At 39.3% G+C, this 18373-nt stretch overlaps 1 protein-coding gene across 1 annotated transcript; it reads right to left on the reverse strand.

Annotated features, from left to right (window-relative positions):
- On the reverse strand, nucleotides 1–10764 carry lrrc8da (leucine rich repeat containing 8 VRAC subunit Da). Its single transcript, XM_042497684.1, has 2 exons — nucleotides 10428–10764; nucleotides 1–4754 (listed from the first exon to the last, which is right to left on the reverse strand). Coding segments are annotated over exons 1-2 (2553 nt in total). The 5' UTR covers nucleotides 10429–10764; the 3' UTR covers nucleotides 1–2202.
- Nucleotides 10765–18373: the final 7609 nt, after the last annotated feature.

Consider the following 18373-nt stretch of genomic DNA (forward strand, 5'->3'; position numbering starts at 1 on the left):
TTCATCTAAAATCTTGTTTATTGTGCCATAAATCTGTGAACTTTGAGCATAGGATCACAAAGGTGGTACAGCAGCTCTGAAGAACACACACTATACATGTAGGCCTACACAGAAATACATTGAGAAGAACGAAGGCAGACATGTTTGTCGTCATTACATGATTCTGACATGTTAAATAATCAGTCCTACGTGTGACCGGTTTTATTACACATTTCAAATTTCAAAGCATGATTAAAAAAAGATAGTCAACAGAGTTCCCTTTTATCAGCTCACGTTGGTCTTGGAACATGTTATCACAAAGGACATTCACCGATCTTTAAATCATTAAAGGAGCTGTGTGCGACATTCAGAGCATATCTGTGATCCAGACTCTGGGGCGAGACTGTCTGCACATGGTTCTCATCATAGATGTGGCTGAGGCGACGGCTAACAGCTAACAATGTTAACACAATAAACAGTGCTAACAACAGCAACAGTTTAGATAGAGCAAACGCTGTTAACCTCGGTGGAAACCAACGCTGTAGCAGTTATCAGCTGTAATCTCCGTACAAGTGCAATGCAAAGCGGCAATAATTAGCTAGCCAGTGGGACACACTTACAGCGACTCACATGCATGCACCACCGAAACGTATACCACAACAATAAACAGAAAAGCTTAGATCACAACACAAACGAGGGGCGTGGTTTCATTCTCTGCTCAGGACACTATTACTCCACCTTACCTCAGCAAATAGTAGTATGTTGCTATACTAAAGCGATAGTTCTGTTGCATGACTTATTTATTAACAGTCAGTGTGAAACATACAGTAGATGGCGGTCAGCACATCCCCAATTTGGAGAAGTGTTCAGGAGTGCCGACACTGAAGCTAAGCAATGTACTGCTGTACATTGCTTAGGGGGCAGCAGCAACACATATTTTAGCCACCAAAAAAAATCTCTACCTTAAAAAAAACCCCAACAACATCAGTTTAACAGTACACTATAGTTGACATAAGACAATGATTTCTGATGGGAAAATAAAGCCATTTAATCACTCTCTTCAAAGCCAGACTCTGCTGAGAAAAACAGTGATTTAACATCGCTGAGCAGTCTGCTGGTCTAGCACTGCCTCAAGCAGTTTGTTTGTGTTGTTGTGTGACTTTGCTTTAAAGGGCTTAGTTCAGAGTCACCAAAATCACACACTAGAACAAAAATGGATCAAAGCAGCGTAAACCAGAGTCTTGTGGCTTTGATGAGAGTCAAATTGTCTGGAACCGCCTGTCTGATGGAAAGGTAAAGCAGTGAAAATATAGGGTATACTTAAACTTTTTTTTTTTTTGGCGGGTTTATATGTGACTAAGATACCTTTTGCTGCTGCCTCTGTTGCCATGAGGCACTCCTGCCTGCTAATCCAAACTAGGGGCACACCAACTAACACCTACTGTATTTAATATCTAATAGACTTTCGATGTGTACTTCTATACAACCCCACTTTAAAAATCTGAACTATACCTTTAATATTCTGAATATCGCATACAGCTCATTTAAGTTTTCAATGTGCAAAGGAATTTCTATAGGCCTCAGTATACAATCTCTACAACAGAAAGATAAAAGTTCATTTCTGATGCTTCGTCTCCACCTGAGTTTTACAACTCTAAACTCATTCTGTTGGCTACAAGACATCAAGGAAAATAAAGGTTAAAAAACTACTAAGAAAAAAGTGGTTGCATCGTGTCCTCATAACATTTAGAAATTGCTCTGTGAATAGTGTCTGTATGAAACACTGACAAGAAAACATGAAATATTCATTTTTGGCCTTTTGTTTGTGAAAGCCCTCACTGTAAAAAAATAGCAGCAGTTAAGGCAAAAAGATTGTTCCCCATGGTTACAGTTATACCTGAGTACCTAAACAATAATGATAAATCTACACACTGTGTCATTGGAACAAACAGTTTTGGTCTATCGGGTATTACATAGAGAGGCTAAATTTCTAATGTGTTATTATTACTCAAAGCTATGAAAATGCTAAAAAGTGGCTGAATTCGTTAGATAATCAGCAACAAGAAATCTGTACCAGTTTTAATACATAAGCAACTAAAGACAACTCATTAAAATAATCAAGAAAATGCATTCATTCATTTTTAGGAGTAATACAATAATAAACAGTCTACTCTTACATCCGTTATGCAGGCTTGTCATGAACCATGCACAGTGGTTTTTGTGCTATAAGCCACTCGTAAAGGACACCGTCTCTCGGCTGATGTTCTCCTTCACTTCCACAGGCAGTGCATCAAAGAGATGGTCCTCCACAACCAGGCCACTTTTGCGCAGCAGGCGGCAGTTTCCCAGCTGGACGGGCAGTCTGTCCAGACAGTTTCCTCTCAGCTCCAACTGCGTGAGCTGGACCAACTGACCCACAGTCTCCGGCAGCACGGTGAGCGCGTTGTTCCCAAGACACAGTACCTTGAGCTTGGTGCATCTAAACAGGGGCTTGGGCAGCACCTCTAGCTTGTTAGAGTTGATGGCCAAGTGCTGGAGATTGTGGAGGAGACCGACATCTGGAGGGAGCACCGTGATGTTGTTGTGGCCCACGTCCAGGTGCCGCAGTTTAGGTAGTGTGAACAAGGCGGGAGGCAGGGACTCCAGTTTGTTGTGAGAGAGGTGGAGAGCCTCCAGAGACTTGACCTGGCCAATGGAGGATGGGATGGTGATAATTTTGTTGTGCCACAGTTTCAGGCATGTTAGCCTCTTGAGGTGCTGGAAGCTGATGATCTCCTCAATGGTGCGGATGTTGTTAGACTTCAGGTCAAGTTCCTGTAAGTTGGTCAAGCTGAAAATAGCGTGGGGGATCCTCTCCAGCTCGCAGGTGTGCAGCTCCAGCTCAATCAGATTAGTCATTTTTTTCAGACTGTTTAGTACCAGCAGTTTTGTACCATCATTGTGCACCACTAGTTTAATCAGATGCGGTGACAGCTCTGTGATGTTTGTGGGCATTTTTGTGAGGTTGCTCTTCAAGCATAACGTCTTTAAATGCCTCAGATCTCGCATGGACTCTAGGCCGATCATTTTGTTGTTCTCTGAGCTCAAGTTGCCGATGAGGTTAAGCTCCCTCAAGCTCCTCAGCAGATAGACCCACGCTGGGATCTCAGCGACATCAGTGAATTTGACATGAAGGCAGCGCAGGTGGTCGCGGAGGAAAGCGAACCCCGTCTGCTCTACTTTGGCGGGACAGTGGCAGAGATGCAGCTCCAGCAGGCTGGTCATTTGGGAGACCTTTGCCGAGAACCTCACCTCGGGAATCAGCTCCAGTTTCAGCACTTCCAAGTCCGTGAGGTCAAACACTGCATTCGGGAGACCAGAGAGCATGAAAAGGTGCAGCTCCTGCTGGTCCTGTGCGTTACGGGTCACAAGCTGCCTCAGTTTTTCAAAGGTCCACTCGTGATTGAGGCTGATCTCCCTAAGCTTGTTTTCACTGACCTCGGACAAGAAGACACCGAAGCGTTTGGAATAGAGTTGGTCATACTGGTCAACCATGTGTAAGAGGAATGCAAAGTCATTCTTGACATCAGGAATGTCACTGAAGCTGCTCTCTTCCCGGACCTTCTCGAACGAGTACTCTTTCAAAGGTCGTCGAAACACCCAGAAGAGAGAGTACAAGCAGGCCATCCCGTAGATCAAAATCAGAGCCATGTAGCTGATGAGCAGCTTATTGAGCATGAAAGCCATGTTGTGCGTGCAGAAGAACTTCTTGTACCCTGTCAGCTGTTTAATATCAGGTTCACAATCATGCGTAAAATTTATTTTAGCCAAAAAGGTTGAGGTGTAGGATAAAATCAAAATAAACTTGAAAGTTTTGACAACGGTCTGTGCTACATAAAGCTTGTAGATGAAATCACTGTCCTCCACATGAGCTCTGAATTTTCTAACTTTCTCAAACAAGGCTTTGGCCTGCTCCCCGTCTTTTTTGTCCAGGATCGTCATGCTGCTTGGGACCTCTGCGATGGGCTTATCTGCTGAGAACTTCACCCCCAGCATGGGTGTGGATGAGTTGACGTTTGTGCCATCATCCTTCCCCTCTAAAGACACCTGCTTTGGTGCCGAGGAGGTGCCGGTCAGCCGCTGCTTGTTCTCCTCAGAGTCCTCACAAGCTGTTTCAGACAAAGCCTTTGTAGTCCAGGGAGACTCAAAACATCTACCAAGAATGGAGACAAAATGCTCGATCTTTGAGCTTGTTTTGGGGTATTTGAACCAGAAGTTGCTACTGACCATGAGAACAAGGGTGTGGATGAGGGTGAGGTAAGGAAAATACTTGGAATACCAGGGCAAGGCAACGTGGTAACATATTTGGTTGATGAAGATATATTGTTGATAGTCCAGGTTGGTCCTGACGCCGGTTGGTTGAGGTTGATTGACATATTTCTCCTCCACCACAGCCGTGTGTTGGTGTGTGACGTGAATCTCACGTACAGCTTCGTCCGGTAAGTCCTTTGTGATAAGGGGGATGGTGTTTGCCACGGGAGCTCCGGTGGCTGCCGGTTTCTGTCCACTCTGCTGCGTGAACGAGTTAGGCTTAGCTCCTGCGGCCTCCTCCGCCTCCTCCAGACACGGAAGGCAAGCCACCTGGTCTTTTGTGATCTGCATGGTCATGGCGAAAATGGCCAGCATGAGCATGACCAGCCCCAGGTAGTCCATGAAGACGTCCCACCATGGCTTTAGGATGCGGTACGTTGGCTGGATGTCATTCAAGGATGCAACCTCTGTGAGTGTGAACATCACTGAAACAAACAGAGGAGAGACAGTTAACCCATTTATGCCCGCAACGGAGAATTTTCATTTCCTTTGGTGGATGTGCTCTCTGGGATTGCCTAAGCACACACCTAAAAAAATGTTCAAAATCAGTCAAACCGTCTAATTCAATATTTACTCTTTGGGCACATTGGACTACTGTTTTTTTCTCTACATTTCATTATATTTTAGTTAAAAAGTAATTAAAAAGTACTTCCATGTGCCCAAAATATGCCCTTAATGTAGTATGAATGAATGAAAATTACTATCTCAGACGCTACAAGTATGTTTAATGTTGCAGTGTTCGGTATTTGCCCAACATTTCAAGACTTCAGACCAAAGGTGGCCAAACTAACACCTAAGGGCCCGCAGTGAAATTTAAAAAATATAAATATATATAATAAGAAGAAATATACAAATTGCACTGGATAAACAAATCATTTTTGAGCAAAGATTTGAAACATTTTCATGTGATCCATTGCTGTTTTTCGCTGTTTTCTGTCCTTGTAAAGAATCAGATTTTGAATGTTTTCTGTGGCTCAGATAAAACACATAACCTACAAAAATGTGATGGACAATTATCGTTTTTTTTTTTTTTTTTTTAATCATCTTTATGCCCCACTTCAGCCCACTGTTTCTTCATGTTTTTCAGTTAACGTTAATAATATTGATGTTGCCCTACATTCTCAGTTTAGATTTTTTATAACTGCTTTTAGCACGGTACCCTTTCACCTTATGTAATTTCAGGAAGCAAACAAATGAGAATTCAAAAATAGCATTTCTAGAGCACAAACCCAGACCTGGAAGTTTGCAGGACAACTTTGGTATTTTTATAGCTTGACCCTATTTTCCATTGCTTTTGTGTGCGACTAAGTGACTAATGAAAACATTTTTTATAATTGGTGGCACATGTTTGCATTGTCACTTTATATCCACTAAAAGTTATGTTCTTGCCATTGACATATTCAGATTGTTATAGTAAGTGTCTGACATCATCATAGAAAGGATCCCAACAGAAATAGACCTTTTTATTAAACAGAAAGATCATTTTTGCTTAACAAGAAACATCCCCAAACCCACCAGACCCCACTTGAATAAACAGTAATTTAAGTGTGTATAGAGCCAGCGTATTTTCACATCTAACTGGGTGAATTAAGGGTTTATATCAACCAAACCAGAGTTGAACCATAGGTGACTGTTAAAAACAGTGGAAAGATGAACTAAGATGGTTTTTGTGAGTGTTCTCACAAAACTTTTATCTTTCTAACTAACTATCTTTTAACGGAGTCTGGTGGGTTTGGCCATTGCTACTTTTGGGCCGTTTCCAGTTAAACAAAAAGGATATTACTCTTTAACAAAAGGGTGTAAAAGTCTGTCAGAAACCTTTAATAACAATCACACCCTGTCAGTGGCAAAAAATCGTTGCTTCAGTACAGCAGTCTCTCTCAATACCAGACCGATCATAAAAACAGTTGCGTTCATTATCCACTCAAACTGAGAAACATGGGAAAATAGGGTCCAAGCTGAAAAATACTGAAGTTACTTTTTGAGTCTCTCGGGTCATATCCAGCAGGTTGCCAAAAGTGGAGCATTACAGTAACACATTGAACCCTGCAGCTATAGAAGGTGTGAATGTGTAACTGTGACGGTGCTGCTCAGAGTTCCTTCATTGTATCTCAGTGTGCTGAACTCTCACTTCCTGTCACTTTGCAGTCTCGTTTCATTCAGTAACATTTTCATGATGTTTAAACTCAGAGCCGGGGTTGTGCTAAATCAAGACTTATTATGACATGCAGTTACTGGAACAGTGCAGAGCGCTTTGAAGTCGGCATTACCAACTGTTATGACTCACTATGACGTTTTGCACACGTGCTCCATTTAATGAATCACTGTTTTCTTATTTAGTCGGCATTTGGCATTTGTTTGTATCATCTTTCATCCTGTTTCCTGCTTCTAATTCAAACAAACACAACTGAAAGACATTCTAAAAAGATGAATGTAGAATCTAGAAATAAATAAACGATTATCTGTCCATCTTGATAATGTGTTGTTTCTTTCAGCCCTGGGACCGGCGCTGAAGAGCAATAGTTCTGTGACACAGTTTTAATATTTCATACTGCACTACGCACTGGTTATAGATATCTTAAATCCTGCTGAACTGCACTCCAGGAAGGAAAAATATTTTGCTAGTGAGAAAGAACTGGAGCATTTCACGGAGGAAAATATATATTTGACATTATACGTGAAGTAAGAATGTTACTATTATTGTTTATGTATCAGATTATTTGTGTGTTTGGCTCACGTGTAATAATATGAAAAAACAATAACCCATGTTTATATTTATTTATGTTTATTTTAAATAGATTTTTTTAGAGGCTTCAACTTTTCTCCACATTATGATACAATTTAGAGCATGAATTAAAATTCAGTTTTGATAACATTTGTCACAATATAATATGCAGATATTGGTCTCTAGTTTGAGGGTGTCACCCGTACATGTTATAGGAGGCACTTACAGTTGCTGTTATCTTCAAAAGCCAGCAGCAACAGATTGGATATGGCTTATAGGTTGTCTGTGTCGCAGCTGTAATATATTTTGACAACGTGATCTCTTCTCAGAGCTACAAAGAATTTTATTTATTTAAAGATAATGGTGAAGATTTGGGGGGATTCGGTGGCATCTAACAATGAACTGCAGAAAGCAACCGGCTAAATCCTCTCCCTGTTAAAAATACTTCAGTGTTCATTGTTCAATAGGTTTTACCAGGAGTCGGATTATCCGCAAAAGTCTCTTTCTCTCCAAAACATAGACAAAATTACTTAAAAACACTAAATAACGCAGTTTCACCTTACACATCAGTGTAACTCCAATGCTGTTTGGCTTGTTGTAGTTTGGGTGCAAACTACAGTGGCTGACACAAAAAAGGCAAATGGCCCTATCTAGAGTCAGTGTTTGGTTTGTCCGTTTTGGGCTTCTGTAGAAACATGGCGGTGCAACATATTGCTCCTGCACAATAATCATGCAAATCTCTGGCATGAATGACCATGTCACAAAGGTCTAGCAACGCGATTGCTTTACTGCAAATGCATTTACAGATTTCCCATTTGACAACAAAGTCAAAGCAACTTTGCTTGACAGTTCAGATGAGTTGAATTTTAAAGTTGTGGTGCAAATGTTTCAGTGAGTCTTTACTAGACTTGAGCCTGACTGATAAATCATTGGACTGATATTATCACTGATGTAAGTTTATAACAATTCTCTCGAATCAGCACGTGTACAGAGTTGCAGTACAAAAATACCAAATATATGTCTGAGATGATTTAGAAACTGTATCTTCATCACACACTCAGTCACTCCCCAGGGACGAAACACTTGCAAGTTTCATAATAAAATTCCCAAAAGAGAGTATTACTGTCTTAATTTTAATAACCACTGAAACCATTTTTGTTTACCACTCTCATGTCTGCAACATTAGTTTACTTTGCGTCAGCAGCAGAGGGCAGTGACATTGCTCTAGAGATTTTTCAGCCTCGTCCTCATCGACAGTGACACAGACAACTCGAGCAAACATTTCAGGGACAGGGTCCTGAAGATGCACCAATATTAAATAAAACTTGCTGAAATTATTTCAATGTGTGTATCCCTACTTTTTTAACATTTTCAACACATTTCACTGCAACAGCACTGATAACTGTGATATATTTAGTCACTATAATCATGATGTCAAAATTTCATGTTTCATCTCTAGTTACACCCAGTCATATTTTTGATCAAATAACCAGATCCTTTTTTAAAAAAATGTTGTGCTTGAAGAAAAAAAAAACAGATCGTTGATTTTTTTCCCTCAAATATCAGCACAGATCTAAATAATACAGCCTCTGTATAGTCTCTGCGCTATAGTCTGCACGGTTAGAACAAGACGTCCCACTTTAGGGTGGGGCTACCGCGGGTTATACCATGTTAAGTTCTTGTTTTAAGGAACTTGAAAGTCCTGTTTTCTCTCCATGTGCGAGCAACCTGGCGTGACACCAGCTGGTGTCATGTTGGTGATTTTTAATGATGCTTTAGAATTTAATTAATGTTTTTTTTTCTCACGAGAAATTCAGTGGCATGTTATGCAGCAGTGACAGTGATGTTTGTTTACCGCAACCGTGCCAAAATTGATAGGGGCTCCACAGTGGTTTAAAAAAAACAAACCTTTCCCACTGCATAAAAAAACCCAACTCCTGCTAACATCTGCCTTTTTTTATTTAATAGGAAAGGTTCCAATCAGCACTCAGATTCAGGTCAAATGACTCTGCAGCAGTCATGTGTATTTATCAGCTTCCATCAGCAGTGATGGAAACATGCCACCCGAGTGGATGCTCTAATTTCAGCCCTTTAGACAACAATATGCAATGAAGGGCAATGATAAGAGAAAAACCTTTAAAAACCTGCATAAATGCACTATTTATGGTGGAAAAGGGGTATTACTGGTTTTGGCTAGAGGTGGAGGAAAAAATCATTCAGCATAGTATCGCGATATGCTCGTGTAACAATATCATATGGCTAAACTATCTATTTTTTTCATAATATATATAAATTGTGAATATTACAAATACAAACAAAACTTTTGGTAGCCTACTAGAATAATAAAATCAATCACTTTTGCAGTCCACTAGATACTACAGTAAAAATGGCTAAGCGACATAAGTAGACTGAAAACTTAAAACTTATTCGATAAAACACATGTTGGGAAAGTCTTACCTGGGACATAATTATCAGCTGAAAAAAAACCACCCCTGGTGTCATGATGTTTTATTCTCACAGTGCTGTAGGATTCTTTTTTTTTCCCTACAGGAGACATTGTGACATGTTGTGGGTGTAAATAATTAAATTAATGATGGGTGACCTATCTGGAGAATGCAGCAGTGCAAGTTATGTTTATGTACCACAACAGTGACCACAATAGGGGCTTATAATGACCCCCCAACACACAGTCTCTTTAAACCTAGAGGAGGAAAAACATCCAAACAGGCTATGGGAGAAAATTTAAGCCAAGTGCCTGGGGCCCCAAGTAAAGGGTGGGACCCTGTGCCACAGGGGGGCCCTGGCAGCAGGGGCACGTTGGTGAACAGTCCCCCTCCCTTGCTGCTGCAGCCCTGAACACACACAGACTATAAAAACTAACCTCAGTGAGTGATAGTAGCCACTGTGCTGCATTCCGAGTGTATTTTAATAAATCATAAGTTCAAAGATGGTTGCCAGATAATTTAGTATAAACTAAGTTAGGTCTGAGGCTAAACATGAGCTCCGGAAAAAAGGAAAATAGGTCGCAGACTGGGCATGTGGAAAACATTTTTCATGGACATGTCTTATTTCCATCTCAAGAGGAAATAATACATGTCTGTGGTTGGCTGGATGATGAAACGTTTGGACTCTTTTCCTCACGTGCGGATTTCTTGCGCAGTAAGTTATCTGTTTGTGTGTGCGGGGTCAGGTGACTTTTCTCAACATGTGAAATTGAGCATGTGTTAAACATTCACACCAGGTAACCAGTTTCTTATCTGGATAACCATTATCTGCTCGACCGCGCGGGAACAATATCAGTCAGGTTATTGATTATATATACAAAAGTTAGTAAAGTACACATTTAAAACAAAGTAAAGGGAAATATACTTACTGCCTGCGCGGCGTTATCTCAATCCAATTATTTCTTCCTCAGCCTGCATGCCACTTTTCGCTCCGGTCCTCAGGTGCGCCTCTAACCTAATTTCTCAGCCCCGTTAAAAGCTGCGGGATTGACGCCGGTGAGTGAAACAAAGCTCGGGGGAACATGTGTTGGCTGGTTTGCTCGGCTACACCCCTCATACCTGAGCGCCGGGGAGTGGAGCCGGCAGCCTGGCCGTGTGTTGGACAATATGCGCAGACAGACCTCCACCAGTTCAATGTATTTCTAAGACCAGGCAGATCCAATATGGAGCCGCACAGACCGCTGCTGTGGGTGTTATGCGCGCTTCTCATTGGAGGATGACATGACGGCAACCTCCCGAGGACACCGCCTGCTAGTTTATCACATGCTGCCTTCAAGTCATGTGGGGAAAAAGTGGCATTACGGGACACGTCTGCCTTGTGTCCCTTGAATCAGGACTTAACACGGGGAAGCAGCGTTTAGTTTTTATGCACATCTTGTTTGGAAAACTGCAGGTCTGCTGCAACTCCCAGTTTTGTTTATTTTTATTTTTATTTTTAAATCAAGGACTTTCTGTTTGCCACTGCCTGTTATTCTATTAAATATTTATGAATGCATTATGCTGCACTGAAACTTTTTTTATTTGTGAATTTTATACCTATTTTAGTATTTTTTTTAGCTTGTTTTTATTTTTGATTCTCTACCTTTTTTTCTAAGTTTAAATATTCTTTACCAATGTGTTTCTTCAATGTGCCTCAACTCCCAGTTCTTTTAAATCAAGGGCTTTCTTGGCCACTGACTTTTACTAAATAATTATTTATTAATTTCTTGTGCTGCACTGTAAGTTTTATTTTTGAATTTTATACCTGTTTTAGTATTTTTTTTATTTTTAGCATTTTCATTACGTTTTTTTTTATTGCATTTAAATATCCATTACAAATGTGTTTCTTTTACATAATGTGTTGGTGTCTTTTGATGTTTTGTGTTGTACACTTTAAAATTACCTTGTGGCTGAAATGTGCTTTATAAATAAACATGCGTTGCTTTACAGCTGGACTGTGAGGTGTCTGCCCAGAAGATAAAATCTTGCTTGGAGGGGAACAGTAGCTACAACATTGTTTTTTATGTAGGCAAATATCATAGACTTTAATAATAGGGAAATATCATCATTACCAGACATTTGAGACCACTAAAGTAGTTGTTAAGATGCTCGGATTTCCTCAAAGTTTTGCATTGAGAACAAAGTTACGTGATGATAGTAGGGGAGAATGGGGTCAGTTGTCACACTTTTACTTTCACTTGAATCCCTCAAAAACTGTATCCTTAATAGATTCCCTTTAATGTGTAAAAGACGCTTAGCATGTCAAGCAGCAATGGGAGACCTAACTTTCCCTAAGCTTCTGTTGTTGGCAAGATATTTGTTAGATACATCTTGTGCAGTTGTTCCAACCATCCTCATTTTTAGGTTGGTGGTCACACACCATGGGGTTGGTTGTCCTTTTGTTATTGCAGCAGAGTGCTACAGGGATGACATTTTTTGTAGGTCAATGCATCGCCCTGTTTCCCTCATGAAAAAACAAGCACTCAGTTTCAGAATTATAATGCCTGGCCTATAATAAATTCACTAAGTGTGTATTAACTGAGGACCAAAGGCCTACAAACTAAAAACTGAGCTCTCTTGTGTGCAGTTTTCCCAGCGTGCCTTGAATGCAGCACCAGCTTCCCCCTCTTTGTTTCAGTACCAGACACCACAAAGTGCTTCATGGTGTTGAAATGACTTTAGCTGACTAATTGAGACCTCTCACGTGTGCTTTTCATGCGAACGCCACATGTTTGACAAGTTGCCTGGGGTTTTTCAGAGTTCAAATAAACTTAAATTAACACTGTTTATTATCTATCTACCAATATATCTATCTAGATATCTAGATGTCTAATTGTATTGACAAACTCAACAGTCAATAGGACCCTGGGTGCTGAAGTCGTGCATAATTTCCAGCTCTTTCTGGATTTGGTTGATGATGCACTGGGTGGAGGAAGTGTCTCCTCAGTTGCAACCCATACAGGTTTCAACCGGTCCTGGGCTGCTGGCTGCTGGCACTCTGTTCTCACTCACGCTACCCTTGTACTTTGAGAGGAAGAAAAAAAAGAAAGAAAGAAAAGCAGCCACCGGGGCGTGTAGTGCAATAGTCTGCCGGTTACAAGATCAGAAGTGGAGGTGGTGTATGAGCATACATGAACATGTGCAGGGTGATTACAGTGATCATTTTTGGTTGTGTTCTTTACTGTTCAGAAATGTTTTTTTGTGCAATAGGAGCGTGTGTTTGCTCAGAGTTGAGTGACGCAGTCTTATGATAGCTGAGTTTAAAGTGGCTCCCTTTATGAAGCCCAAACAAAGACAGAGTTGGCACAGTGAATTAGAGAAGTGGTGGATTACTGGATGTAAAGTCACTAAACTTGGACTTGGATCACGTGAATTCAGGGATTCCCTCCATAATTATGGCCAAGACATTATTTCAATAATGTTTTTCGATGAGATAAATGCAGATGCAGTTGAACTGTAGTGATACCCATATATCTACAGCATAATACTGTAAATTGTGTAGATGTGAGTACATATATATATATATATATATATATATATATATATATATATATATATATATATATATACCGTATATACAGGTGCATATTACATTTTTTTATTTTATATTTTTAGAAATGCTTTTGTATATACTTTATATATGTATATATTTTAAATACTGTTTTTAGATAAGCCACATTGCGCATTACATACTATGTATTTTTTATCTGTATTTTAGATTACATATGTTTACACATACACACACACACACACACACAAATATATATTACAGTCTTCATGCACATGATGCACAAAACAGACTTATTTATTTGTTTAACTAGTACAGGGGCTCTGTTTGTACTTTAATCTGTTAATTTAGGTTGCGCGTACTGTGCATTTTAAACAGTACTGTATTTATCATTAATTTATTTTATCACAAACACCACATGGTTTTTATTTTGCACTTAAATACCCAGTGGCTCATTTATTCTTGTTTTTTCATGTATAATCTTTTATATCCTTTTTATGTTTTACACACCTTTTTCAGCATTTTTTTCTCTACTGTTTTTATGTTTGTACAACAAGGTACTGAGGTGCCGGAAACCTTAATTTCTCTTTGGGATTAATAAAATTACCATCTATTTATCTATCTATCTATATAGGCTATATAGTTTTTAATACCTTACAAGTCTGATTTTTTTTCAGTAGTTTATTTTAGCTTTTGTGCTGAGTTATTTAGATGTCTCCTGTCATTGTGTTTGATTGTGAATGTATCTCCCATATAAACAAATTTCCTGTAAGGATCAACAAAGTATCTATCTGATATTAATTTGAACATTATACTGCTAATGGCACTGATTTTGATTCCTAACCTTAAGGTGTTTCTCTGACTGTGGTGGTTAGTGCTGTGAGGGGAAGGACAAAGGTATAAAGATGCTGTAATAGGTTGCTGTCTCACTTGGTAGCAGTGTGGTTGGACACTGTGAGGTTTCCTGTCTGTGGGGGTGACGGGGACAACAGCTGGGGACTCCAGATACCCCTGGCAACCAGTTCAGTGAGTTGAGAATCGGCTCAATGAGATATAAATAATTCAGCGTGAACCTCCCTCTCTGATTTGTAAAGAATACACAGTATCACACTCACAAACATTACCTAGACGCACACAAAAATATACACATGTGAGGTCTGTGTGTGGAAGTAGCAAAAAAAATAATAACATAGTCATTTCATTTTAGACCAAAACCACAAACCAACAACAAACCCAAACAAACATGTTTCAAACCTGATAATTAATTTCCTGTATGCCAGATAAGAGTTTTCTCACCCTCACACACACAGTGCGGTACAAAAAGTCATTGTTAAGCATTGAGGGTTATAAATGTAGTCAACAAAGGTTAGACAAGAAAGAGTGTGTGTGCCTGTGTCAAATTACACACACTCCTCCAGACGTGCTCACATGGCTGTTTGCGTTTGCGTGGATCCTTTGTTATTACTTGACATACAGTAAGAGTAATAAAGGGTGATGATGTGGTGTGATATGATGTTGGAAAATTAATAAACTGCTGCCGAGGCACTGAGGTAGTTAGTACAGTGTGTATCTGTATGTGTTGAGACAAAGAAAGAGGCTGAGAACACGTCACCTTTTATTCTGCTCTGATACCAGCAGACATGCTCTCATTTTGTTTGGTGTACCTGTGATCAGGGGCGTATCACTGGGTGAGAAGGGGGCTGATCGCCTATAGGGACCCAATGGGTAGAGGGATGCTCGAAAAGCCTGGAATGAAGACTATGTTTTTGTTTGCAATTTATTTAATAATTTGTTTATTTATTTTTCAACAATATTTTTTTTTTTTTTTTCAATTATTCATTAACAGATATGACATATAGATAAAATAGTGTTGGCAGTAAATGGTATACAATAAAATGAAAAGGCAGGCCAAAAACCAAACTGAACCAAAACAAAACACACATAATTAAAGCTGCAAGCAGCGATGAATGGGCCCTCGCAACTTCATGCATGTCGGGGGTACTTCTGGACACCGACTGATGCAGCCGCATCTCTCTGAGAAAGGGCAACACTGCACAGCAGTGAATTAGTGTTTCCTCCATGTAGAGCTAAGGCTGGAGATGAGCTAAGTCCCTTTAGCAGGTGTGTGTGTGTATTTGTGTGTGTGTGTGTGTGTGTGTGTGTGTGTGTGTGTGTGTGTGTGTGTGTGTGTGTGTGTGTGATGTGATCTGCCACTTACAGCGCTGCTGCAGGCTTACTCACAGCAACATGCACAGGAAAAAATGACAGTATATTTCTCCTTTTTCCCTGATGATCACAATAAGTCCCCTAAATGTGTTTCTTGTTGCTGCCTAAATATAATGCAACTGAGAGGTTCTGAAAAATTGCTAAATACAATAAAGTCGGCATGTTCGTAGTCCTCTCCTCCTGTAGCCTGGAACCTTAGGTCATCTTGTTCATTTGCAGGAAGATGAGGCCATTGTTTTTTAAGATAACAGTATGTATTTCAATGTTGCTTACCATGAAAAAGCTCTGATTGCACAACTGTCCTCTACTCTGCAACGCTCTCTGTCACAATGTCCTTCAGTAGTTTAACAATGGAGTAAGAGCGCACTCCCATTGTCTCTCTATGACTCTCTCTCTTTCTCTCTCTGTTTGAATGTGTGTGTGTGTGTGTGTGTGTGTGTGTGTGTGTGTGTGTGTGTGTGTGTGTGTGTGTGTGTGTGTGTGTGTGTGTGTGTGTGTGTGAGGTAAGAGACTCTATCTCACACCTTCCTTTCCCCTCCTGCTCGTACTGGGAATTGATGCTGATACGCTTCTGGAAAACCTCCCGCTCAGCCTCCCCAGCTCTGAGAACTCACTTGTTGAGAAGGTAAGGTGCTACAACTACCAGAGAACAGCGACTGACACCCTGAACTTTTACTGTTAATAAAATTTTATTATAACTTCAGTAAACAAGTATCTAAACAACTGGTGGCCATGTGTTTACGTAAACAAAAGAGGGCAGTGCGCTCAAGGAGTTTTACATGAAGAATTTGGAGCTCGGTCATAAGTTTGATTTAAAGGTAGTCTTGTAATTCTAACATGAATTTTATGCTTTTTGTTTGTCAGTCAATTTTCTTTCAGAAAAATATCACTAAATTTGTCATCAACTCCCAAGAAACTGCAGAAACTGTAAATTGTTCAACAATTTCTCCTGCTCAGTTAATAGGACACATCATGCTTTATCAACATCCACGACTCTTGTATTCACACATTAGACTTTCTTTGTTTTTTACCAGTATTGTGTTCATATTGTGAAGAATGTTTGATATCAAAGTGATGGTCAACAGGCTGTGGAAATAGCTTTTATCTTTAAACTTTTGAGCATGTACAGTAAGGCTATAATATTTTTCCGATCTACACCAAAACATTGGCACTCAATGCAAATCCACAGAAAAATGGTAGTTTTGCGCAGACTTTTGATAACTTTTAGAAATATCAAAAAAGTCCTGAAGATATTTGCTGTTTCAGTAACTTGATGTCATTTGACAATAACAGGTGTTTTAAATTGTTAAATGAAAAAAAAAAAAACCCTACCTCTCACATATTCTGAATCAGAAATACTTTACTGATCCCCAGGGGGGAAATTATGGTTTGTTACAGTTGCTCTGATACCAGCATAGAGAACAATAGCAAGAAGAAATATGTACAAGCACAAGAATGTAAAAATGTAAAAATATAAATGTAAAAATAAAAATACAGTAGTATCCAGTTGGTACAATATGTAAATATTTACAAAATAAAGTATGCATAATATGCTGAGTATGTTAGGTGTAAAAAAAAAGAAATACAGTAATAGACAATTAGCGCAAATATATGAATATTTTAATTACAATATATGTGTGCAGTGTGTATAAAGTGTATAAATAAAGTGTGTACAATATAAAACTGTTCCTTACCCGACAATACAATGTATTAAGATATAAAAAATATAAATGTATAAATATTGTGTGTTTCGAGTATTTTTTCTCAGCAAACAAATTTGAAATTTGTCTGTTTTACTATTTTCCACTTAATGACGCCTTTTTTTGCACATGGAGAAAATACATGCTGTTTCCATGAGGTGTACTGTCACAATAAATGTTTCTGCAAATCACTGACATATTCCAGGCTGTGATATAAAAAACAACAACAACAAAAAGCTACTTTGCATGAAATATGTTTAAAAATAATTACAGCAGTGAAGTTAGTTGTAGGTTGGATTTTCGACAGACATTCGCTCCCGATCCAGCAGCGTTGCTTTAAACGGCTGTTGGCAGTACAGGACGCGAGCTCTCCTCTGCAACACAGGGTTTTCACTCAGGGACCATCAACAAATTACTTTGACACAAGGTCATCCTTATTTTCAATATTTTGACAGTTTCCAGGTCATGTGACCAAGAGAATCAAAATCAGTGCTGGGTCACATTACTACCCTGGCTGGTCGCAACACACCTCTTTTTATTGCATTTTTAATACTCCTCATATTTAACTGTGAAAGGTGGTTCCATGTCCAGTGTGTGACAATGGACAGTAAAGCATTTGAAAAAGCCAGAAAAGAAAACTAGAAATGTCCCCTCTGCCAATAATGTGCAAAAACCTAATTCACAGTATCCAAATGCAATAAAAAGAGCTGTTTCTTAACCAACCAGTGTAGTAATATGATCCAGCACTGATTCTGAGTCATTTAGTCAAATCCTGGAAGCTACTGATCAAAAATGCATTTTTTTTCCATAAAAATATTCATATAAAATATGAGGAGTATTGGCTGCCACTGACTTTTTTCTTTGTTTTGTGATGCTCCATACACCACCAAATTTTTGTATGTGTACATGAAAAGGGCCGGAGGGGCTCCTTCGTTTGAAGTCTGTTGGGTGGCGCTCCTGTGCCATTTTTTGATGGTAAAATATCAAATTTTTCGCCAGTCCTGATGTCTGTGCAAAATTTAATGACTTTTTAAGTATGTTAAGGCCCTAAAAAATGGGTCTTACTTGTTCAAAATTTTAAAAAAAAGAAGAATTTCTTCAATTTCAATAGGGTCCTCGCACTGTTGGTGCTGTGCTCAGGCCCTAATTAAAAAGAGGTGAAAAACAGATGTTACAGTAATTACAACGTACAGAAATCCTGAAGATTACAAGGGCTGCGAAACTTTAGATTCTTATTTCCAGTTTCCTCAACCCCACTCCCATCTTTGGTTTTATTGGTCTTCATCAACATTTTGTTTCAAAAAGTCCATGAAGCTCTCCCTGATATTTTAAAAAAGCTGCCATCTTTCCCTTCCTAAAATGTCAGTATTGTACATATTGCTTTAAACTTTGTTCACATCTC

The sequence above is a fragment of the Plectropomus leopardus genome, chromosome 12, assembly GCF_008729295.1.
Source record: "Plectropomus leopardus isolate mb chromosome 12, YSFRI_Pleo_2.0, whole genome shotgun sequence".
NCBI classification, from domain to species: Eukaryota; Metazoa; Chordata; class Actinopteri; order Perciformes; family Serranidae; genus Plectropomus; species Plectropomus leopardus.